Below are 26398 nucleotides of genomic sequence, written 5' to 3'. Positions count from 1 at the left end.
CCTGAAGACGTTTTGCTTCTCATCCAAGAATCTTCTTCAGTTCTAACTTCTTCAGTCAGAACTGAAGAAGCTTCTTGGATGAGAAACGAAATGTTTTCAAGATAAAACAAAGGAAGTCCAGTTTCCACTTGAAAAAGCACCTTTGAGATGATATCTTCAAGCATGGTTTTGATGTTTTAATTTGGATTCTGGAACTGATCTGAACTGGATCTGAAGGATGGAATTATTTGCCTAAATGTCCCTGAATGTTTATTTTTTTATTTTTTTATTGGATTTATATACCGCCCTTTCCCGAAGGACTCAGGGCGGTTTACAAGGTATTTTAAAAAAAGATCGATACAAAAGTTAAAAACTATTAAAAAAGATTAAATCAATCCCTAAAAAAATAAAAACCCCAATTAAAATTCTCAGCCTGGGCCGGAAAGCTCGAAGAGCCAGGTCTTCAGGTCCCGGCGAAATGAACGAAGGTCAGGGGCAGTCCTAAGCTCCACAGGCAGCTGGTTCCAGAGGGCAGACGCACCCACTGAGAAGGCCCTCCCCCTGGGTGTTATCCACCAGCAATCTTTTACCGGCGGCACCCTGAGAAGACCCTCCCTGTGGGAGCGCACTGGACGAAGGGAACTTGATGCTGGCAGCAGGTGTTCCATCAGATATCCCGGACCCAAGCCATTTATGTTGCTGTGAAAAGGTGGTGATGGTGGGAAATATAGGACTCCTGTGGGCACCACGTATAGAAATTTATACAGGTAGTGCTCAGGTTACATCTGTAATTGAATTTGGAATTATGGTCATAAGTCGTGCAGTTGTAAGTTGAGGTATCACATGACCAGACCCTAATTTTCATAACTTTTTGTGGGGTTGGTTAAGCAAATGCCATGGTGATAAAGTGAATGTCACAGTGATGTGATATAAGATATATGATATTCATATGATTTTATATTTTTGGAAATGAAATCTTGTACATCAAAACTTATGGAATGTAAAGTTGTAAATGCTACACATAGCCAATTTTAAATGTTGACAGATATTACTTCCTTTTTTATTTGCAATGTTTTTGCTGAAACAGTTTGTACCTACCAGGAGCATGGAGTGTTCACGTGGGTTTAGTAATCCTGGAAGAAAGCCCAGTTAATCCATACTTAGTGGACAAAATTATATACCATAAAAAGTATAAGCCTAAAACAATGAAGAATGATATAGCGTTGATTAAGCTGGCTACTCCACTTGCACTAAATGGTAATTTTGACTCTCTTGATTTTCTTTTTTCTCTTGTTTTGTATTTAAAGTTCATATTGAGAAGGGTGGCCCAGATTTATCACATGTATTATTTGCTACAGTGTCTATTCGCTTATAGGAAGAATATTATAACATGACCATGAGAAGGTGAGACCTGTAGGATGTTGGAATATTCTTCTTGTGCTTTTCGTTTCTCTTAAATTCTCTTAAATTTGTGATGGAAAGGAACAGTAACCATTTCCAGAAGGCTTCTGTGCAGGTTTCTGATGATGTCAGACCTGATGCTCATTTTGCAGAAGCAATTATGATGGAGAGGAAGGAAGGAAAGGTGTGAGCTATGATTCTTATCTCAGAATTGCTGTCTTGTGGGAGAGACTACCAAAATGCCATTTGCAGAGAGAGGCTGTTTCGTAATCTGTACAAATTTAAGAGTAGTTGAAGAGAAGTGAAGAAGAACAAGAAGCATGCCTTTTGTTTTTTAACTTTTCTGATAACTTTTTGGTAAATGAGAATTTGTTATATCTTCAAAATAAAATCCAGATTTTAGAACTTATGCAAAGTATGCAGACTCATTTTCCCCTATTAATAGTGTCATATCAAATTTTCTTCTTTCATCATTTTCAGTGAAATGTTCTTTATTTTATTAAGTTATGCTGTTCTATCGTTGTTGTATGATATTATGGCACAGTCAGCCAGATGTTTAGACTGGATTTGGCATTTTTATACTACCTATCAAGTGCTTCCTCAGGACTTGGGCTAGGCCTAGGGTAGGCAATCTTGGCTCTTTTATGACTCGTGGACTTCAACTCCCAGAATTTCTATGCTGGCTCAGGAATTCTGGGAGTTGAAGTCCAGGAGTCATAAAAGAGCCAAGGTTGCCTACCCCTAGGCTAGGCAGATGTTGTTGCTTAATGATATTAACTATATTTTTATTATTATTATTTTAGGGGTTCATAGATTTGTGTAGATTCAGAATTGGATTTTTAATTCAAATAGTTTAAGAACTGGATGTTCAGTTCAGGAATAGGAAGTGTCTTGTCACTTTTCCCCCAACCCTCTATAATCTCCCAAAGCTGTAGTTCTACACAAGAAGTATTTGAAAAACCGTATTTAAATTTTTAAAAGTTCTGAATCTTCAGACGAAAGATGAGGGATTTGATCTCACAGAGAATGTTGTTTGCTTAAACAGGTCTTATAGAGCCAATTTGCCTTCCTAATTTTGGAGAACATTTCCAAGAAGGAAAAATGTGTTGGATATCAGGATGGGGAGCAACAGAAGAAGGAGGTATTCGTTTAAGTGTTTGAAACTGTCTTTTTCTCAACCAAACTTTGTCACATGTGAAAAATTAATTCAAGATGTTCCCATAAATATCCTTCTATAAATATAACTTCTCAATAAACATTCCCTTTATTTCTAAAACAGAAAAAGTAGCTATAAACACAAAATACAAATAGAATTACTATGAGCTGCTAATTATTGCTTTATGTACCAATAAACAAACAAACAAATAAATAAATAATTGATTCCTTTTTAGAAATACAAAGATCATCTCCTATCAGCCTTAGCCTGCTTTATCTACGGGAAAAGACTGTAGGAGATGTTCCAAACATCTGACAATACCAAATTGTCTACTTCCTAAAGTATAAATACCACACATTACTTTTGCAATGTATGGCAATTTGATTAGTCTACAGCAGGGGTGTCAAACTGCTGGCCCGCAGGCCAGTTGCATCATACGGAGGCCATGCCCACCCCACCTCCGGCAATGCAAAAAAAGTCACGATACGTTGCGACACGTCACATGGTGCAGTGAGTTTGACACCTGTGGTCTATAGGTTGATCTGAATACAATTAATTTTTGAATTTGCACTCCTCTGAATTTTGTATTGCAATTTCTGCTTAAAAATTACCCACATTTTAAAAAAAAATTAAATTCTTTATTATTATTATTTTATTTTCATCCTACCATTTTATATCAATACGCCTTTCCCATTCTCTTTTCCCCACAACAAGTGAATGGGATTAAGGATGAGTGACTGGCTCATACCTATGGCAGGACTAGAACTCATAATTTGCTGGTGTCTAGGCCAACTGAACTAGCTCAAAATTGCATTATATTAGGACAAGTCACAAATTGTGCATAGTAGAAAATGCTGTGTACAAAAAAAGTGCATATTATGAAAAAATATACACAACATGACAATTTAATCTTTTTTTTTCGGTTTTCAATTGCAAAAACTATACCGTAATGACTATAGCTGACTGTATATAAAATAAGTCAGATTTGGGAAGACTGCTCCATCTCTACTTCATTCCTGGTCCTAATTTACATACACTGGAAGGTAGTAGGGATTACTTTAATAGAGATTAATAATTTAATGTTTTGCTTGTTGAATGTCAAGTTAAATGTCAAAAATTTCAGTGCATTAACTCAGTGTTTCTCAACCTTGGCCACTTTAAGATAGGAGGACTTCAACTCCCAGAATTGTCTAGCCATGATGGTTGGCTGGGGAATTCTGGGAGTTGAAATCCACCCATTTTAAGGTGGCCAAGGTTGAGAATCACTGCATTAGCCTATAAATCGTTTTGAATTAGTTCTTTTTTGGATATTAAAATTCCTTCTAAACAAACAAACAAATAAATAAAAACAGTTGATACATGTGGCCCAATAACTTATAAGACAGCAATACATATACATAGCTAATGAATAAACATATTTACTTTATTTATAAATATAAGACTAATAAAATATATTAAATTATAGGAAATCTTCTTAGGATATACTGTATACTTTATCACAGCTTATAGCTTTTTTAAAAAAGCCATCTTAACACAGAAATGAAAAAACTAATTATTGTCTTGGAATATCAGGAAATACTTCAGAAACAATGAGATATGCTGGTGTCCCTTTAATTTCTAACAAAGTATGCAATCATGGAGAGGTTTATGGAGGAATTGTGGCTTCATCAATGCTCTGTGCAGGTTATTTAAAAGGAGGCATAGATACCTGTCAGGTAAGAACATTTCTTATTGGTACATGTCTAAATTTTATTGCTTATATCCCCTATGGAAACTTTGTCATTAAGACATATGCAAACACACTACTTTTAAAGAAAACCTCTACAGAATTTCTACATGGCATTTCATGACAATTTTTCTTCATCTCAGCCATAGGAAAAAGTTTATGTATCACATCGGCCTGTGGTCAAATTATAAATGCATGCAAATAGAAATGATGTAAGAGATGTGAGGAAACACCACTAGGAATATTGTAAATTAAGGATCCTCCCACCCAATGTCTTGTTTAGGGGAACATAAGAAAAGGAAGGACGGTAAGTATCCAAAGTTTAGCTGTAGAATACTGTACAGAAGATCCCAGTTTCAGTTTTTGGCAAGGATCTGCTCCTGCTTCTTAAAGAAATATTGTTCTTTACATGTGTAAAGCCTGGATAAGGTGGCTTGGGATTCTGGGAGTTGCTTCCCACCCTTTTACAGAAAAGGCCAAATTGAGGGAAGCAGAAGAGAAGAACCAAGATCATGGCTATAGCCAAAACTGGCTGGGGAATTCTGGGAACTGAAATCCACACATCTTCAAGAGGCCAAGGTTGAAAAACACCCAGCTGTATGATAATGGCAAAAGGAAGTTTCTTTTTTCACTTTATCCTCATCAGTCTCTCAGACAAGTGATGCTGTGGACTCATCGTAGAGGCAGTCTTCCTCTTCATTTGCAGTTGCTAAGCGGCTTGAATAAAATCGTACACTTGCTTGCTTTACTAATTGCTCTGCTGATTTCTAAGGTGGTAGTACTTAACGTATGGTGTAATTAAAAGGTAGCAAATGTCCTCAAGATTATATGTGCTCCGATAGTGATCAGCAATAGTTTTCAGACATGGCCACACCACTTTATGTTTTGCTGTTATGTCTTTTCAGGGAGACAGTGGGGGGCCACTGGCATGCAAAGACATGAATACTTGGAAGTTGGTAGGAACAACCAGCTTTGGGGTGGGCTGTGCTGAGGAAAACAAACCTGGAGTCTACAGTCGCATCACCTCATTTCTGGATTGGATACATGAACAAATGGAGGTTTATTCTCTGATAGTTTCTTTCCCTGGCTTAAGCTTATTGTATCCAGTGGGAGCAGGCAGGCAGTTACAGGTGAAACTCGAAAAATTAGAATATCATGCAAAAGTTCATTTATTTCAGTAATGCAACTTAAAAGGGGAAACTAATATATGAGATAGACTCATTAAATGCAAAGCAAGATAGTTCAAGCTGTGATTTGTCATAATTGTGATGATTATGGCTTACAGCTCATGAAAACCCCAAATCCACAATCTCAGAAAATTAGAATATTGTGAAAAGGTGCAATATTCTAGGCTCAAAGTGTTCCACTCTAATCAGCTAACTAAGCCATAACACCTGCAAAGGGTTCCTGAGCCTTTAAATCAGGGGTGTCAAACTCAATTTCATTGAGGGCTGCATCAGCATTACGGTTGCCCTCAGGGGGCTGGGGTGGGTGTGGCCTACTGGGTGGGCGTGGCTAAAGTGTGTATGGCCTACTGGGTGGGCATGGCCAGCTCTACATCGTTCGCATCAAGGGTGCCTATGGGGGCCTGGGCAGGAGTGGGACAGATCTGAGGGTCTCTGGCAGAAGGAGGGTCTCTGGGCCAGGGCCAAGGCAATGGGGGCCGTTCCCTCACTATTTCCATGAAACCACTTTGCGGGCCGGATCCGGCCCCGGGCCTTGTGTTTGACATGTCTGCTTTAAATGGTCTCTCAGTCTGGTTCAGTAGGAATCACAATCATGGGGAAGACTGCTGACCTGACAGTTGTGCAGAAAACCATCATTGACACCCTGCATAAGGAGGGAAAGCCTCAAAAGGTAATTGCAAAAGAAGTTGGATGTTCCCAAAGTGCTTTATCAAAGCACATTAATAGAAAGTTTTGTGGAAGGGAAAAGTGTGGAAGAAAAAGGTGCACAAGCAGCTGGGATGACCGCGGCCTGGAGAGGATTGTCAGGGAAAGGCCATTCAAAAGTGTTGGGGACTTTCACAAGGAGTGGACTGTGGCTGGAGTCAGTGCATCAAGAGCCACCACACACAGAGGGATCCTGGACATGGGCTTCAAATGTCATATTCCTCTTGTCAAGCCACTTCTGAACAACAAACAACGTCAGAAGCGTCTTACCTGGGCTAAAGAAAAACAGACCTGGTCTGTTGCTCAGTGGTCCAAAGTCCTGTTTTCTGATGAGAGCAACTTTTTCATCTCATTTGGAAACCAAGGACCCAGAGTCTGGAGGAAGAATGGAGAGGCACACACTGCAAGATGCTTGAAGTCCAGTGTGAAGTTTCCACAGTCTGTGTTGATTTGGGGAGCTGTGTCATCTGCTGGTGTTGGTCCACTGTGCTTCATTAAGTCCAGGGTCAACACAGCCGTCTACCAGGAGATTTTGGAGCACTTCATGCTTCCTTCCGCAGATGAGCTTTATGGGGATGCTGACTTCATTTTCCAGCAGGACTTGGCACCTGCCCACACTGCCAAAAGCACCAAAACCTGGTTCAATGACTGTGGGATTACTGTGCTTGATTGGCCAGCAAACTCGCCTGACCTGAACCCCATAGAGAATCTATGGGGCATTGCCAAGAGAAAGATGAGAGACATGAGACCAAACAATGCAGAAGAGCTGAAGGCCGCTATTGAAGCATCCTGGTCTTCCATAACACCTCAGCAGTGCCAAAGGCTGATAGCTTCCATGCCACGCCGCATTGAGGCAGTAATTGCTGCAAAAGGGGCCCAAACCAAGTACTGAGTACATATGCATGCTTATACTTTTCAGACGTCCGATATTTTTCTATGTACACTCCTTGTTTTATTGATTGCATGTAATATTCTAATTTTCTGAGATTGTGGATTTGGGGTTTTCATGAGCTGTACACCATAATCATCACAATTATGACAAATCATGGGTTGAACTATCTTGCTTTGCATGTAATGAGTCTGTCTCATATATTAGTTTCCCTTTTTAAGTTGCATTACTGAAATAAATGAACTTTTGCACGATATTCTAATTTTTCGAGTTTCACCTTTTGCTCAGTTGCAACATTTTCCTGCAGTTGTGGATAAAATAGTCAAGGTGGCAGCCGCTACTGTGTGCTCAGACCTGGACCCTTTTTGGTATCCATCAACACATATAAAAAGAAATGGACTTCAATGATGTGGTTGCATTTGCCATCTTAATTCCTTCCTCCCTGCAGATGTTCCTATTTCTCTCTGTTGCAAATATGTGAATGGCACAAGAGAAAGGGATTTTGCTTCACCTGCAGCTGATTTTATACTCTATTAAGTTGGCAATTGTGGGAGCAATTGTTGAAATCTAGTGTTTATTGTGTGGGTGGGAAGAAACCAAACCTAAGTCTGTGTTTCTAGGAGTAGGAGGGCGAGACTTTGATAAAATGCAAGATTTATGCCAGAAGGCTGAGTGTCATTTGAACTTTGTTGACATTTGGCAAATAGGATAGTCCTGCCGCACCCCAATATGCTTCTATTTATCCAGGGATAAAACAGGAGAAAGATTAGATTTGCAGAGCTATGCTTAATCATTTCCTGCTTGGTTTTGCATTGCCAATTAGAGCCAATTATTTCAGGAATATGAGCACATATTCCTAAGAGAGTAGCAGGCTTCATGCGGGCACCTCCCAATGTAATATTTCCCTTATCTACAGAATGACAAACAGCTTAAGAGTGATCTAGTCATCAGACTGATGTTATCACTCTTTCTCAGCAATCTTTGCTTATACAGTAGGTGTAGTAAAGGAATGAACAAGCTTTACTGTAAATGAAACAGAATCAAAAATTCTATGGAGGCATAATAAAACAATGTAAAGACCAAATGTGGGTATTATGATTGACATGCCCATGGGAACTGTGATCCCTGACTTACAAAACAGCTGTTAGACTCTTATCAGTGAATAATAGATGGACAAACAGCCACTGTTTTAATAAAGCCATTGAAAGATGTTTACAATGTAATGACAATTTAGGAAGAACATTTGATGTACATGAAAGCTGCATCACCGTTAGCCTAGCACCTTTCCTATGGTTTGTCTATGTATGGATCCTCTGATTCTGAGTCAATATCTTTCCACAAATTTTGGAGATGCTGATTATGCAGACCTATGTGGATGTGTTCATGAGTATTATCTCCACATGAACTTGCCACATGCGTTTTACAGTAAACGGCATTAACAATCACAGCATCCTTCTGTAATGAAGAACGTTGTTATCAATTATGACAAATCTTAACTTTAAATTTTTTCAACAAAAGACAAAGGCACAAGTGGTCAACTGATTCCCATGAATTAGAGTAAGTGAAATATTTTAAGTACTTGGGCAGAGTATTTCAAGCCTCTAGGAAATTAACAGCCCAAGTAAATTCTGCCACTTCTACTGCCCAAAAAAGCACACTATGAACTAAATTTTATAGGCAACAGGGGGCAAATTACATTCCAGCATCAGTCACATTGTTTATGGCCAATTTATGTGGGATGAAACCTGGCCTATATACAAACCTTAGGGCTTATGAAATCACTTATTTTCCTTAGGACTTTGTTCAGTATCCCAAAATGCACTCCTAATGCAATCTTGATTTTTATCCATAGAGAGAAGAGTGGAAGGGAGACGGTTAGCATCATCATCATCATCATCATCATCATCATGCATTCATCAAAATGCTCTACAATTAATTTTCAGCTTTTTTGTACTTTTGTACAAAGGTGCTGCAATTTTTTCTTTTTTGCTATAACTACACAATATACTTTTATATTGGAGAATTTTTGCCTTCTTTGGATGACTTTGTGCAGTCTTGAGATGAAGGCTTATTTGTAAACCATTGGTTCCTTTTTTTAAAAAAAATCCTATCCATAATCTGATTGCTTTAAAATGAAACCAATAACCAGAACAAAAAGACATATTTAAAGAGTGAGCTAAGGTCCTACACCAAGCATGGGAGGAATACGTATAAAAGGGGAGAGGAGACTATGATTTATATAGGGAATTCTGATAGAAAAACTGTTAGACACTAGCTGAATGTTGAACTTATTTAAATATATCAGGTCACTTATTTACTGACTTGAACACAGCTTGACTTTGGTGCTTGCTAGCAGGGACAGACACACACAAAATCTGTATTCTAATTATGGTTGGTTGCGTACTTAGATGTTTCAACTGAGTTTGGCATTTTTATCCACCTATCGTGTCCGTCCCTAGGGCTGGTTTAACACCATCAACATCTGCCTATCGAAGGTCCTTTAGAAGGACTTGCTAAGTAGATAAAAATGCCAAACCCAATCAAACATCTGGGTGACTGTGCAACCAACCTTAATTAGAGAACACAGATTATGTGGTCCCTGGTAGCCAACCCCAAAGCGAAACAGTGTTCAGATCGGTTGTTTGTTGCACAGTTGGACAGATGTCCAGACTTGATTTGCCATTTTTATCTACCTATTGAGTCCTTCCCAAGGCCCTGGGGTAGATAGATGTGGATGTTTGATGGTGTTTAAAAATACTGTAGCAAGATATAAGCTGCCTTTTGAAATTGACTAATGGTGAATTTGTCAATGACAATGGTATTCAAGTGATGCTCCAGTTGTTTTGGGATTGCACCTAAGGTATCTATGACTACGGGTACTATTTTGCTTTCTTTTGCCACAGACATTCTATTTCTATTTGCAGGACTTCATATTTTGTTATCTTCTTTCTCTTCTCTTGTACTTCTCCAGGTATTGCCATGTCCACTATCCAGACTTTTTTGTCTTTCTTATCAACAGTTGTTAAGTCTGGGTTGTTAAGTGTCAGATGCCTGTCTGTTTGAATTCTAAAGTCCCATAGCACTTTAGCTTCTTCATTTTTTATTACTTTTTGTATTTTATAGTCCCACCAGGACTTGCTTGCAGGCAAATGGTATTTCTTGCAGATCTTCCAATGCACCATTATTGCTACTTTGTTGCAATACGTTCCCATCGTCCTGCTACTTTGTTGCAATACCTTAGGGAGCACCTGCTGCCAGCATCAGCTTCCCATCGTCCTGTGCGCGCCCACAGGGAGGGCCTCCTTAGGGTTCTGCCGGTTAGAGACTGCCAGCGGGTGATCCCCAGGGATAGGGCGTTCTCTGTGAGTGTGCCCACCCTTTGGAACGAACTGCTGATGGAGCTTCGGACTGCCCCCGACCTTCGCTCGTTTTGCCGGGACTTAAAAACCTGGTTGTTTGAATTGTCTGGCCTGGACTGAGGGATTTTAAATTATATTAATTAAATTTAATTTATTTTAATTTTAATTTTAATTTTAATTTTAATTTTAATTTTAATTTTAATTTTAATTTTAATTTTAATTTTAATTTTAATTTTTAATGTTATCTTAATTGTGGGCTTGTATTAATTTAATTTTATTTTATTCTCTCTTTTGTATTGTTTTTTGACTTGCCCTGTGAACCGCCCTGAGTCCTTCGGGAATGGGGCAGTATATAAATTCAACTAATAAAATAAATAAATAAATAAATCTTTGTAATCAGTCTGTGTCTTCCATTGTACCATTGATTTTTGCACAAAATGTCTGATATTTCTTACTGTTATTTGTAGGCACTTGATTATTCAATCATGTGGCAGAGAGTTGAATTCTTGTAATCACTCCATGCTATATACAAGTTGATCTCCCTTTTCTTGCAGTTTTTCACAATCATCTTGTCAATTAGTTGTTTATCTTTTGTTTCTCTGCTATTTAGGCACTTTCCTTTCAGCTCAAGTGGAGAAAGTTTGTTTTCCACTAGATGTTGAACTGTTATTCACTGCAGTTTCTCCATTGATGGATTGCTAGAAACGTTTCTGATTAGACTGAAATTGGAGATTCCACCTATAACTTGCAATTCAAACTCTGTATCTGCCGATCCTCTTGGCTATAGCTCTTATTTGAAATTTTATTATTTCCAGTGCTTTCTTAATTTTCCTCATTTCTAAGTAGTATTTTTTGATTAGATATTTTTTGGTCTTCTTGTTCAACAACTTTTTTCATTTCATATGTTCTAGCTTGCTTTCATTTGATCTCAGCTTGCTGATCTTATTTTCCAAACTAATCTTCCATTTTAGATGTGTATCCTAGATATTCAGTTGTAACTGCAGCTGTACTATAAATTATTTGGTTTGTTTCATGCTGCAAGCTGGTGCTTAGATTTGATATTACAGTATTGGCATCTTTTAATGCTTGGGCTAGCTGTCTCTTTGGAACAAGCTTCAATTTAAGCAACCTTATTCTGTTGTTCTTGTACTGTTCTAGATGTTTAGTTATACTTTCTTTCAATTTTTCTACTTCTTTAGTGATAGAGCTTTGTTTTTTGTGAAGCAGAGGAGACAGTGCCTGGTTTCTAATGCAAACAATTCTATACCTGTGCTGGCTTCCACTACTGCCAGCTCCCTCTGGTTTGCTTCTACAGTCTGAGGTACTTATGGCAAGGCTTTGATTTCTTTGCCCTGTTTAGACTTTTGTAGGTCTTCCAATGCTGCTTCTATGAATACTTTATTTTGTATTATAAATCATTGATCTGCTAGCCTCTGTTCTGTTATTTCTAATTCTGGATGTTGTTTTTCCAGACTTGGTGCATTCATTTCAAATATTCTCTTCTTCTTGGACTTGATCTGTAATAACAGATCATTATTTCTATGTTTTCTGTAACTGCATATTTGCGACAAGTAAACACCTTTCCCTCCAGTAGTTCTGCAACTGCTGGCCTTGGTTGTTCAGCCAACAGTCCTGAGTCTGATAGCCTGTTTTTCATCAAATGCCCAGGAACTCCAACAACTAGCATGGTCCTTGTTGACCCGGGCCATGTCCAAGCCAATATGGGTTTCAGTAATTTATGTTTCACCATAATTTTTATGGGAAAGACACTCTTTGTCTGACTCCTCTGATGAGATGTGTCCAGTATGGTTGAACCTCTGGTATAGCTCTCATCTTCCTCAGAGCAAACAAGCTCCACAACCATGTCAAGACAGTGCCTCAGTGGGTATCAGGGTAGCCCATAATTGGTCAGAGAACACAGATTGTGTGGTCCCTGCTAGGAAGCACCAGAGTCAAGTTGAGTTCAAATCAGCATTATTATATGGTTGTTGCACAGTCAGAGAGATGTTCAGATTGGATTTGGCATTTTTGTTTACCAATCAACTCATTTCCAAGGACCTGGGATAAACAGATATGGATGTTTGATGGTGTAAACCATCCAGTGGGGTACTATGGTTGCTGGTAGATTTGAGGCTGTTATTCCAAATGTTGATCCAGTGACTTAGCTATTACATCACAGTGGAATGCATTTAATTAATTAAGATCTACATTCAAGGGAAAGTAGAGAAAGCTGCAAAATAATTTTTTTGTGGAAAAAAGCAAATAATCCTTTAAAAACAGCTTATAAAGAGAAAGTTTATTCTGTCCTACAATAGGGAATCTGAAGTAAGACTCTCCTGGGAAAGGAAATATCAATCTCTGGGATGATCTCACCTTCTGGTCCTCAATATTGACTAGATCCTCAATAGCCCTGATTCTGGTTGTTGTTTCTAAATGCTAGTTTGGTGTATAAAAGGGCTGCCCCCATCCATGATTTGATAGTGGTAAAAGGTAAACGTAAAGGTTCCCCCGCACATGTGTGCTAGTCGTTTCCGACTCTAGGGGCCAGTGCTCCTCTCTGTTTCAGAGCCGAAGAGCCAGCGCTTGTCCGAGGACTTCTCCGTGGTCATGTGGCCGGCTTGACTAGATGCCAAAGGTGCACGGAACACTGTTACCTTCCCACCGTAATGGTCCCTATTTTTCTACATGCATTTTTACGTACTTTCGAACTGCTAGGTTGGCAGAAGCTGGGACGAGTAAAAGGTGCTCACTCTGTTAAGCGGCACTCGGGATTTGAACCACCAAACTGCCGACCTTCTGATTAACAAGCTCAGCGTTCTAACTCACTGAGCCACCGTGTCCCTTTACCTTTTGATAGTGAATGAGGCAACTAATCTGGCATGTATAACCAGGTTGGATCCAGAAGGGGATGTTTCCATCTTTGAAGTATGCCTACCTGGGATTTGAGTCTGACATCAATTGCACTCCTGTACCAGGGAGGGTGGGACTGTGTTCTGAGAAGGTGATCTAGTGATTTTTAGGGACACTGTGCAATATATTAGCCAAAAAAAAAGTATCATGATTGAAATCAGGCCCTAGGAAACAGTCGGATTTGATGCTGCTATACCAGCCTTCTTACTTGAGCTGTCTTACTCTGTTGTGGAGTTGATAGTAGAATCTCCTAAACCAGTAGTTCTCAGCCTTTTCTTCACCAAGGAACCCTTTAAATACCTTTTGTAGCTATCGACTATGACCACATACCCCCAAGACTTAAGATTTAAATCATAACATTTCTTCAAGCATTTGCAGACCTCCCCCATGACAACATCACAACTCCCCAGGAATCCATGGACCACAGGTTGAGAACCACTGTCCTAGACTGTTGGGTCTGTGTGACTTCAATCTACAGTCCTGGGGCACTGAACTGGAGGTGGCTTGAGAATTCACAGCCAACACGGCAACTGTAGACCCGAACATAACTTACACAGGTGTCACACACAAGGTCTTTTTCTTTTCCTGGAACAGTTTCAATGTGATTTGAAAACACAGAATGTTGCAGTTAGTCCTTTCTCATGGTATGATCACACTGGGGTCTGCATGACTTGAAGAGACAAAAAAAGTGTATCTTAAAAGACGTAAAAGATGGTGAAAAATGTTTGCTATTAAGAACATAAGGTCATAAGTGTCAGGAAGTGATCTGCCACTGCCCTGGCAATAGAGAAATAACTTTGTCTCTGGTAACTACTCTACTGTAGGCATCAGAAGGACACTCCATTGAAAGCATATGCATGGTTAGGAACATAATGGATCTAGCTGATCATTCAAAACAGATCATCAGGTCCTGGGCTGTGAAGTTTTTTAAAACTCAAAATGAATACTTTGAATTGGACAATATACTAAATTGGGACCAGTCAACTTCTCAAAACTATAAAAGAACTGTAAAAGAAAATAAAAGCAAAAATAGAAGACAAGAAATTCTGTGGAGAACTAAGAGGGATTCTGCAATAAAGTATTGTGTGTACATGTCTCCAGGGTCAGCCCAATTAGGTCTCTGGATTTTAAATGAGCTTGCAGATGTCATTATAAAGTCCTTTTCTCTATTCCTTGCGGAATCGCAATGAACACCCACAGTGCTAGAAAATTGGAAAAGGTCAAATGTTTTTATCTTCAAAGAGAATGCCAAAGTAATTAAGACCCTTCAGCTTAGCTGACCATGGAAATGTGGTGGATGTAGCATATCTGTGCCCTTATAAGGTAGAATACCTTATAGAGGGCACAGGAAATAGTCTTGAAGGACAGGAGGAAATGCTCCTACAATGATTAGAGAAGCATAGTTCGAGTACTTTCCGAGAAATTTGAGCAAACACCTCAGACAGGTCCCTCTGTCATTTGTCCGCCCGGGCCGGTTTGAACCTCCTTCTGGAAGCCGACGGCCGGTCGAGAAGACGAAAGTGGCAGAGCCACCCGTAGCAACGTCCACACGACCTTCCTCCCAGCCAGCACGGGCTGCTCTGAGGTGTTTCAGATGTGACCAGCCAGGACACCGGGCAGTCGATTGCCCTCTGCCTCCTGCCCGGCCAGCCCCTGTTTCCCCAGCACGGGGGGCCGGGACTCGGAGATCCATAGAGCGGACACGGGCCGCTCACCAACTGGGCGGAGATGTCTCCAGGCCAGCTGCTCCTGTCCGGGTGGAGACGCCGTTAGATACCCAGCCTCCTCCGTACGAGAGTTCAGAAGAACAGGATCTAGACGAAGATCCGATGGTAAGTGCTCCGGTTTGTCCCTTTGTATTCCCTGTGGTGTTGGTCAGTCCCCGCACCGGACAGAGGACGGCATATAAAGCCCTCGTAGACTCAGGTAGCACACGGTGCCTAATGAGCCAGGCGGTGGTGGCAAGGCTGGGGGTTACGGTGAAGCGATTAACTAGCCCACTACGCTTCCAGCAGGTGGACGGGTCTCTTTTGGGCGGGGCACCTGTCACTCACGTCACCGAACCGATCCGATTGGAGATGGGCGATCACTGGGAGACTTTACGGTTTATAGTGGTGCCTTCTATGACCGAGGCGGTTATTTTGGGGCTCACGTGGTTGGATCGGTGGGGTCCTACGATCTGGTGGGAGGGGGGTAGCCGCCATCTCCGGTTGGGGTTGGGCCCACAACCCCCGCGAGAGCACGCATTTTTGGGACCACTACGCACGGGGGAACGGGAGAGGGTCTGTGCGGGTGAGTTAGCGCAAGAGGCTCAAGTACCCCGTGAATATTCCGACCTGTTGGACGTCTTCAATGAACGGGAGTGTGACACGCTACCACCTCATCGCACCACGGACTGCGCCATTGAGCTGGAGAAGGGTGCTAGGTTACCAAAACCCCGGATGTACGCCATGTCCCCAAAAGAAATGCAGGAACTCCGGCGGTACATCGACAAGAACCTGGGGCGGGGATTCATCCAGCCTGCACGGTCCAGGATGGCGGCGCCCGTGCTGTTTCGTGAGAAAAAGGATGGTGGGCTTAGACTATGCGTGGACTATCGTGGTGTGAACGCGGTGTGCGTTGAGCACCTTTACCCGCTCCCACTAATGAAGGACCTGTTAGCCCATCTGGCTAAAGGACGGGTTTTTACCAAACTGGACCTCAGGGAGGCCTATTATCGTGTTCGAATCAAAGCAGGGGACGAATGGAAGACGGCGTTCAACTGTCCTCTGGGTAGTTTCCAGTTTAGGGTGATGCCGTTTGGGCTACAGGGTGCTCCCGCCGTCTTCATGCAATTGATCAACCAGGTCTTGCATGAGTTCTTATATCGTGGGGTCTTGGTTTACCTGGATGATATCCTGGTTTACACCGAGACGATGGAGGAGCACGTCGCCTTGGTCAGGCGGGTATTGATGAAATTGCGGGACGCACGGCTCTTTGTGAAACTATCCAAGTGCGAGTTCCATCGGCAGCGACTTGATTATTTGGGGTACAGAATCTCTGCAGGAGGGGTAGAAATGGACCCAAAAAAGGTGGAGGCCATCCAGCAGTGGCGGGCCCCGCGGACACGGCGGCAGTTACAAGCGTTTCTAGGCTTCGCGAACTTTTATCGCCAATTCATACCCAGTTTTGCGGCCATAGCCCTGCCACTTACGGACCTTCTTCGCACACGACAACTAACCGTACGACCACGTCCTGGGTTACGGGTGGGGTGGACTGCAGAGTGCCAACGAGCTTTTGATACGTTAAAAGCTCTTTTTGCTAAAGAACCAATCTTACGACACCCAAACCCTGCCCTGCCTTTCGTGGTCCAAGCCGACGCAAGCGACGTTGCCCTCGGAGCCGTCCTTCTCCAACGAAACAACGACGGGGTGCTTCAACCATGCGCTTATGCGTCTAAAAAGTTGTCTCCTGCAGAACGTGCCTGGGCAATATGGGAGAAGGAGGCTTTTGCGGTACGCTGGGCACTGGAACTGTGGCGACATCATTTGGAGGGGGCTGTCCACCCGTTTGAGGTGTGGACGGACCATAAGAATCTGGTGGCATTACAGACACCCCGACGGCTGTCCCCCAAGCATGTGCGGTGGGCACTGTACTTCCGTCGGTTCCGCTTCACATTGAAATATGTTCCGGGGGGAAAAAACTTCCTGGCAGACGCATTGTCACGTATGCCACAGTTTGAGGGGAAGAGGGAGGATGTTGTACAAGCGCTTGTGCCTACCGGAAGTCCAGATCAGGAGGGGGACACCGCTTTGGCAGCACAAGACGAGTTCTGTGAAGAGCTTCGGAAGGGCCTTCAGGGGGATACCTGGCTACAGGCCCACCCAGAACTCGTTGACATGCGTGATGGCTTGGCCTGGCATGGGACCCGACTTTACGTGCCAGCCCCTTTGAGGGGGCGAGTGCTGTATCGGTGCCACGACACCAAGCAAGCTGGACACTATGGGTTTCTGAAGACCCTGCATTTGGCACGTCGGCAATTTTGGTGGCCGCACATGGCAAAAACGGTGGAGGACTATGTACGGCAATGCCACATTTGTGCCACCACAAAACCTATGGTGGGAAAACCGTTGGGTCTCCTACAGAGGGTGGCTGATCCTACTCGTCCATGGCAGGATATAGCCATGGACTTCATTGTTGAGTTACCCGACAGTAAGGGCCATAACGTTATTTGGACGGTGGTAGACTTATTTTCAAAGCAGGCCCACTTTATTCCCTGTAAAGGGTTGCCCTCAGCACGTCGATTAGCTTGGCTCTTCGTAACCCACGTCTACCGTTTACATGGAGTGCCACGCCGTATCATTTCGGACAGAGGAGTACAGTTTACGGCACGTTTCTGGAGGGAATTTGTTCAGTTCATCGGGTCAACTCAAGGACTCAGTACGGCGTACCACCCTAGCACCAATGGCGCAGCAGAACGGGCCAATGCTGCCGTTGAGCGGTATCTACGTTGCTACGTTTCGTACCAGCAAACCAACTGGGTGGATCTCTTAGCGTTTGCGGAAGTAGCGTATAACAACGCTGTACATAGCAGTACGGGGTTTTCCCCTTTCAAAGTGGTTATGGGTAATGATTTTGTTCCCATCCCCGAATGCAGCCCGGGGCACGAGGATCCCTGTCAGCCACGCGAATGGATGAGGCAGATTGAGGGGGTCTGGGGTGCAGTGAAAAAAGCGTTGGAGCGGGCTGCGATATCGAATAAGGAGCAGGCTGATAAGAAGCGAAAAGCGTTCGCAGTCCCAAAGGTGGGGGACCTGGTCTACTTGTCTACTAAGTATCTGCGTGGCCAGGTTCCCTGTAAAAAGCTAGGGCCCAAATACATCGGACCATTCAGGGTGGTACAGGTAATTAACCCTGTAACAGTACGACTACGACTACCAAAGATCCTAGGCAAACTTCACCCAGTATTCCACAGTAGCCTTCTGAAACCTGCCACCTCAGGCGCAACAGCAGTGGGGGAGGGTGGGCCTGGGCCCACCCAGGGCGACCATTATGAAGTCCAGGAGATCCTTGACTCCAGAGCTCGTCGGGGGGGCGTCCAATACCTCATCAGGTGGAAGGGATATCCTGTGGAAGAGGCGACGTGGGTGGGGGAGGCAGATGTTCATGCTCCTCGGTTAGTGCGAGCATTCCACCGGTTGCACCCTGGGAAGCCGAGGGGAGGACGGGGGGACACCGCGGACAGGGTGGACGTTTGCTTACCTCTTGTGTCTTCCCCTGCAGGAGGGGCCCTGGTAGGAGGGGCGGCATGTCGCGCCCCGTGGGCTCGACGCCCAGCGGCGTCACGGGCGCGACACTCACCAGCGCCGGTTGCTCCTCCTCCTCCTCCTGCACGGCCCGGGAGAGTGCCTGGCGGCCTGGAACGACGACGGCCTTTCCCCTCGCCCGACCAACAGCTGCGACGACGGCCTCCTCCTTCGCCCGCCCATCAGCTGCGACGGCGGCCGAGCCGGTTGAGGCCGCCCGACAGCTGCACGACGCCCGGGCCGGTTGAAGCCCTGAGAGTGCGCACGCGTGACGTGCGACCCGGCCCCGCCCTGCCGGCTACGGTGGCCTCACAGGACCATGAGGCCAAACTCAATGAAGACTCGGCCCTTGCGGTGATGGTGGGCGGGGCCTTCGGCAGCGGAGCCCGTCTGCGAGAGGAAAAGACTGGGGGCTTGCCTGTCTTGCAAGGGGGGGCCGGGCAGCAGGGCTGCGGTGGGTCCGTGACAGGAGGGAAGGTGCCGGGTACAGGGACGGGGGTGGGGGTGGTGATTAGCGGCGATGGGGAGAGCGTTCGCGGGGAGACTCACCTGGGAGGGAGAGGGTGCCGGGTGACAAAGGGAGGTGTTTGGGAGAAACGGGAATTAAGTAGGGAATGGGCGGAAGTGGGTGCGGTTGGGTGGGGCGTGGGTGTATACATGCAATGTGTATTTAAAGGCGTTGGATGAGGGTAGCAGCCAACGCTGGCTTTGTTCCGTTTGAAGATCGTTTGCTTTGCCTATTAAACCACTTTGGAAACTCAGCTTTCGTCTCGGTTGCTTGAATTTCCTGCTCTCCGGACGAGGTTTGAGATCATTCATATGAAAATACAGTGAGGGAGAGGAACAGCACACTCAGACGATTCTGTTGTTATATGTCAGGCCCAAGCAACAGGTCAACAGTTGACCTGAAGAGCTGCAATTTGACTACTGAAATTTTACCTATAATATAGGAATCGTCTCCAGACAGCTGGCCTTCCCTTGGGAACAAACAGATAAGGTTCCGTAGAGTTTGGGGCATGGTGGGTGTGGGTGTGGGTATCAGTCCTAGATCTCTTGACAATTCAAAGTTAACTCCCCACTTGATTCTTCCTTTCTGCATGGCTGGACATTTCCCAGCAGCACATCCGCTCCAATAAAAGTAGTTTTAGCTCTATAATGGCATTGGTTTCTTAGTCTGTCTACCTTATAAGGCTGGCATAATTTGACTTCAGCAGAACATTCAATAAAGCATTCAAAGTAGATGCAAAGCTTTGGGCTGGAGTTGGCTACCATTAGATGTACACAGAAGTAGCTGAACAATTTTATTAGTCAGTTAGTTTATTTATAAAATGTATTGGCCACCCATCTTACCACAGGATAAGGCAGCTTACAGTCATAAACATATGCCTATACATGTACAATTAAAGCATAAATAATTAAAACCAACATTAAAACCTGGGGAGGATGGGGTTGGAGTGGGGGGAGGTGGGATTGATTGTTACTCAAACAACTGCTACCACTATGCTGTCCCCCTTGGCTCCAAGCCAACTGGTAGAGCTGCGTCTTTAGCTGAGAAGACTCTCCTCCTAGACCCCGCCAGCCAGAATAATCGGGCTGACGGGACCCACAGCATGCCTCCTCTGCTGGCATAAATGCGAGTGGCCAATTCCAGTGGGGTGATTTAAAGGTGATCATCAACACCTTGAATTGCACCTGGAAGCAGGATAGATAGATAGATAGATAGATAGATAGATAGATAGATAGATAGATAGATAGATAGATATGATATATATATGTTTTCTGAGGTTTTCGCGGGGTGCCTGTATGTGGATCCTTGGTTTTTCGGGTTTTTCCCACGTAGAACTAAAGGTGTGGGCGCAACGTTTCGACGGAGTCCCATCCGTCATCATCAGGCTTTAGCTTCCTTCTTCTGGGAGAAGCATGTGGCTGTTAGTTCCTCTTTTTTAAACTGCCAGAGGGGGTGTGTTCTGTGGAGGTGTGCTCTGATTGGGTAGGGGACCAAGTGTGTTCTGATTGGGTGGGGGGGTGTTCTGAGTGGATGGGCTGGTCTCAGCTGCCAGCTCCAGAACTGAACTGGTGAGTTGTGCTGCTTTTGTTCGGCTTCGTGTTTGTGGTGGTGCCATGTTTTTATAGTGGGTGTCAGTTTGCTTATTGTGTGGTTTGGAGGGGTTTAAAGTGGCTGATGTTGCAGCTGTAGTTAGGTTTCTGTTTTGTGGTTGTGTGTCTTTATCGTTGTGGGTTCGGATTTGCTTTTTGAATGGTTGTGTGGTGGTGATGTCATGTGATGTTATCATGAGTTTGGGTCTGGTATCATTCTTGGTGGTTGGGCCTCGTCTGTCAATCAAGGCGGGTTTCCAAATGGCTGGTAGACGAGAGGTATCATCTCGTGTATTCATGCTGTGGGGGCGTTTTTCTATCTCAATGGCTTCTCTGATTATTCTGTTGTTAAAATGTTCAATTTTGGCGATAGTTTTGGTTTTTTTAAAATCAATTTCATGTCCCGTGGCTTCAAAGTGTTGGACCAGGGATGAAGTTTGTTCTCCCTTTCTGAGTGAGTTTTTGTGCTCTTCAATGCGTGCACTTATTCTTCTGTTGGTCTGTCCGATGTATGTGGTGGTGCAGGTGGTGCATGGGATTTCGTATACTCCTTGGTTTTCTAGCCCAATTATGTCCTTGGGGTTTCTTAGGATGGTGGATATTTTTCTGTCTGTGTAGAATGCTGTTTTGATGTTGTGTTTTTGGAGGACCTTGCTGATTCTGTCTGTGGTCCCTTTTAAGTATGGGAGGAGGGCTTTGCCATTTTCTTGTTCTCTGTCTTGGGTTTTTGTGGGTGTCTCTCTTCGGATTAAGTTGGTAATCGTGTTTCTTTGGAATCCATTGGCTGTTAGTACATTAGTGAGAGTGTGTAGTTCGGTTTTTAGGTGTTGTTCGTCAGCTAGATGTTTTGTTCTGGAGATGAGTGTCTTGGCTACGGAGTTGATCTGTGCTGGGTGGTGGTGTGAGAGTGCGTTCAGATAGCGGTTTGTGTGTGTTTTTTTATGGTAGATAGTGTGTCCTAGGGAGCCGTTGGATTTCTTGTAGACTAAGACATCAAGGAAGGGAAGTTGATTGTTAGCTTCTGTTTCCATGGTGAATTGTATTTTGGGGTGTAGGCTATTGAGGTGTATGAGGAAGTCATCCAGTTTTTCTTTGCCGTGTGGCCAGATTACGAAGGTGTCATCTACGTATCTGAGCCAGAGTTTGGGTTTGTGGTTGGATTTTTCTAGAGCGAGGGTTTCAAAGTGTTCCATGTAGAGGTTTGCGATGACAGGTGAGAGGGGTGATCCCATGGGTGCTCCTTCCATTTGTTTGTATCTTTGTCCATTGTAGATGAAGTATGTGTTAGATAGGCAGTGGTTGGTCAGATCTAGGATGTGTTTTGGGGGGTTGTATTTATTTACGATAGCTGTCAAGGCTTCTTTGATTGGCACTTGGGTGAAGAGGGATACAACATCGAAGCTCACAAGTAGGTCACAGGGCTGTAAGTTTAGTTTACTTATGATCTCTATGAATTGGAATGAGTTTTGTACGTGCGAGGTGATGGAATTTGCATAAGGCTGTAGTTGTTTGGCAAGAAATTTGGCTAGATTTTGTAGAGGTGAGCCTATGGAGCTGACTATGGGTCTGAGTGGGGTTCCTTCTTTGTGTATCTTGGGCAGACCATAGAGCTTAGGACATCTGGATGATTTTTCTCTGGGAATGATTGTTGCACACCTCCACAGAACACACCCCCTCTGGCAGTTTAAAAAAGAGGAACTAACAGCCACATGCTTCTCCCAGAAGAAGGAAGCTAAAGCCTGATGATGACGGATGGGACTCCGTCGAAACGTTGCACCCACACCTTTAGTTCTACGCGTGGAAAAACCCGAAAAACCAAGGATCCACATATATATATTGATATATATATGATTGATATATATGATATATATATATATATATATATATATATATATATATATATATATATATATATATATATATATATATATATGTATGTATGTATGTATGTATGTATGTATGTATGTATGTATGTATGTATAGGTTCCCCCGCACATGTGTGCTAGTCGTTTCCAACTCTAGGGGCCGGTGCTCATCTCCGTTTCAAAGCCGAAGAGCCAGCACTTGTCCGAGGATGTCTCCGTGGTCATGTGGCCGGCATGACTAGATGACAAAGGTGCATGGAATGCTGTTACGTTCCCACTGTAGTGGTCCCTATTTTTCTACTTGCATTTTTACGTGCTTTCGAACCGCTAGGTTGGCAGATGCTGGGATGAGTAACAGGTGCTCACTCTGTTATGTGGCACTCAGGATTCGAACAGCCAAACTGCCAACCTTCTGATCGACAAGCTCAGCGTCCTAACCCACTGAGCCACCACGTCCCTTATATATATATATATATATAAATACATAAATAAAACTGCGTTCAAATTGAACAGCCCTCTCACAATGAAGGGAGCAGGATTCAGCATCACTTATACCCTGTTTACAATGCAGTCCTCTCAGCAATCCCAAGACAGTTCCACACCTGTTTGCACTCATTCAGGTGACTTTGAGGATACAGATTAACTCTCAGGTGATTTCAATGACTCTTGAAATGTTAACGACCAGCTGATGCAAAGAGTATAACTCCTCTCCATTCTCCACCAGTTAGAACTGAAGCAGATTCTTGGATGAGAAGTAAAAGATCTTCAAGAAAAAAGCAAGAAAGGCTAGTCGCTGTTTGGGGGGAAAAAAGCACTTTTGGGTCATTCTCCTTAGCAGTTTTCACCAACAGAACCACCTTTTTGGGAGAGAGAGAGAGCATAGAAACTTCAACAGAAATTAAAATGATCTGGCTTTTGGCTATTTGCCTAACCATAGGGTTCAGCAATGCCTATTCTTGTAAGTGTACACATTTTCATTATGTTTCTATGGTATGTGCAATGTGAAAGATCAAATAGTGAGAGATTAACATATATGAATAGTGAAAGCATAGGCAAAATTGCTCAGTAGAAAGCTCAAAAGGATGTAATGAGAATTTGGAAAATCAAAATCGAATTGGAGAAGAAATACTGGAATATGTAGAAAATATTTCACCAGACAACAATTCTTTTAGGGTTTTTTTTGTATTGCAGCTAATTATAATTAATGGAGTTATTGCCACAATGTTAAATAATTATATATTTGTTATTTGTAAGGACAATGACATCAGATAAAATAAAAGAGCTGGTAATATTGTGTTATCTTTCAAATAGCTATGGAGCAATGCAATGTTCCAGCAACGGCAAGAGAAAATTGTTCCCCTCCCGGCATCACTGAACATCAGTGCAAAGCTAAAAAATGCTGTTTTGATTCAAATGTACATAATGTCCCGTGGTGTTTCAAGCCAGCTTCAGTAGATGGTTTGTATCTTTCCCTCAAAGTCATTACTGGGCTGTGAGTTTCTTTCAGTTTCATCATTGTGACTGTATCTGCCTCTCATGAGTGTGAAAATGAACAATTTCTGGATCTTGATAAATTGCAGCCTAAATGGTTTTATATATTCTGTGTGTCAGTTTGAGGTGCCATGATTTCTGCATGTTATTCAATAACCTTTTGACCCGGAGAATACCAAAGAGTATAAACATGAAACATATATATATATATATGTTTACATATATATATATATATATATATATATATATATATATATATATATATATATATATATATGTAGCAGCCATCCCTCTTTTCCATTTTCAATAGTCTAGTAATGACCATGTGTAAATCCATTTTATACTCCAACAGGAATGTCACAGCACCTGCTATCGGAACCACTTAACTTACTCTGCCTAATGGTAGTCCTAGCATTAGCTAGGAATGGCAAAGAAGAGAATATAGGGAATGGGGGAATTTCAATTTTTAAAATTTACATAGAATCATAGGGCTGGAAGGGACTTGGGGTGTGTGTGTCTTCTAATTCAACCCCCTCCCCAAGGCAGGAATCCTTATATCATCAAAGACAAATAGATGTCCAACCTTTTCTTGAAAACCTCCAACGATGGAGCACCCAACCACTCTGGGAGGCAAGCTGCTCCCCTTTTGTTCTTTGCCAAATTTCAATGGAAGTGGTACCTCCTTTATTACCTATTATATTTCCCCATTAGGACTGCGGCTTTTATGCATCGCACAATAGAAGAAGCAGTAAAAAAAAAAAGTGTTGTGCTCTCATATTATCTCTTCCCACTCTTTAAAATAGGCCTTTGTTTCTAGTACTGTGTGGACAGAAACTAGGTATTGTTTCATATATGACGAGTTTTGCCCAATCTTGTTTTTCATGATCTGTTTCAATTGCTGCTCTTTATATACATAAAAACATGTTATTAACTCAAAAAATTATTCAAATTTTCCTCACTGTACAATCCTATCTAATATCCCACCGACCCAACATCCTTAAAAAATTTGAGCGGGAAAACACCATATCCCTGTATTAATTAGAAAAACCAAATGGGTAAGGCAATATTATTATAATGACAATTTTACAATAAGCAACAGCAAAGGAAGACACTTCAATAACATCACAAGACAGATGGTGAATTACTGGAGACGGTCTCTTAAGAGGCAAGTAACATGTACTTCAAATTGCATCAGCCTATTTAAAGTCAGATCTTTTTCACAATTTGTGGTGAGAAGTGTTATGATGAATCTACTAAATTGTAGTTTTACTGTTTTTCATTCTATTCAGCATTATCCATTTTTGTTTTTATTGTAGCGTGTGCCTTATAAAATGTTTTCCACCAAACCGACACTCTTAATAGGAAGTACCGTACATTTCTGCATGAAGAGCTGTTCATCTAACTTCTTTCATGACTGTGCTTTTCATTATTTCTTCATACCTTATGAAATCCTGCAGAAAAAATACAGCTGAATAAACTAATCAAATCCACTTCCCCTGATCTAAGGGGAAGAATTAACAAACTATGATTGTGAAATGCTACTTTTCTGAATCCTGGTGCCCAACAATATTTGCACCCTCTAAAAAATAAAGCAAAGCAAACCATGTGATGTGTTTAACTTCATCTTAAATATGTCTCTCCCTTTTTCTCCCTGGAAATCAACAAATTCTGTCACTGCCACCTAATGGATAAAAAGTACAGCCCCAGGCAATGCAAAGTATTTATTTGGGTACATCCCATCCAAGTTTGTGGTGGGGTGTGTGTTTGTGTGTGTGTGTGGGGGGAAGCTCCCTTTATTTAATCCTGCCTGAATCTTTGTGATTGTTTTGTTTCTCCAGCAATTCAAAGAGATGTTAATTCAATAATTCTGCTCTATTTCAGTCTCATATTCAGGAGGCCTATTGTCAGGACCCAGATTATTAGTGCAGTTATACCTTTAAAATGTTCCTACTTAACCCCAGGCTTTTTCCAACTGTGTGAAGTTAAAACTCTCAAAATTCTCAACAGTGGTCTTGCAGGCTGGGGAATTCTGGACAATCTCCAGAATTTTGGGAGTTTGAATTCCACAGAACTGGAAAAAAACCAGGTTCATGCATCTGGAAGATTAACCAGTTGGGGATTCTGCAGGTACAGTACAGCCTTGGTGGAGCAGTGGGCTAATGCCTCCTTAAATAACACCAGCTGCCTGCAATTAGTGCAGGTTCGCATCCCACCAGGCTCAAGGTTGACTCAGCCTTCCATCCTTCTGAGGTAGGTAAAATGAGGACCCAGATTGTTGGGGGCAATTAAGCTGACTTTGTAATAATGCCGCTTGGGGTGTGTGTGAAAGCCCTAATAAGCAGGCATAT

The 26398-nt window shown here is 42.7% G+C and overlaps 1 protein-coding gene across 1 annotated transcript in view; it reads left to right on the top strand.

Moving 5' to 3' along the window:
* TMPRSS3 (transmembrane serine protease 3) overlaps positions 1 to 23202 on the top strand; it is a gene marked incomplete at both ends in the record, with an annotated part of 34623 nt that extends 11421 nt beyond the window's left edge. Inside the window, 7 exons of the mRNA XM_083361274.1 lie at positions 1067 to 1236; positions 2426 to 2521; positions 4109 to 4251; positions 5168 to 5392; positions 14758 to 15494; positions 17949 to 18096; positions 23131 to 23202. Of these exons, the coding sequence (XP_083217400.1) occupies positions 1067 to 1236; positions 2426 to 2521; positions 4109 to 4251; positions 5168 to 5392; positions 14758 to 15494; positions 17949 to 18096; positions 23131 to 23202 (1591 nt within the window). The remainder of the gene's footprint in view (positions 1 to 1066; positions 1237 to 2425; positions 2522 to 4108; positions 4252 to 5167; positions 5393 to 14757; positions 15495 to 17948; positions 18097 to 23130) is intronic.
* Between the last annotated feature and the right edge of the window lie 3196 nt (positions 23203 to 26398).

The sequence above is a fragment of the Vipera ursinii genome (genome assembly GCF_947247035.1).
Source record: "Vipera ursinii genome assembly, chromosome: 4".
Classification (NCBI taxonomy): domain Eukaryota; kingdom Metazoa; phylum Chordata; class Lepidosauria; order Squamata; family Viperidae; genus Vipera; species Vipera ursinii.
Note: the sequence above shows the minus strand (reverse complement) of the source record. Positions and strands in the feature narration are given on the sequence as shown.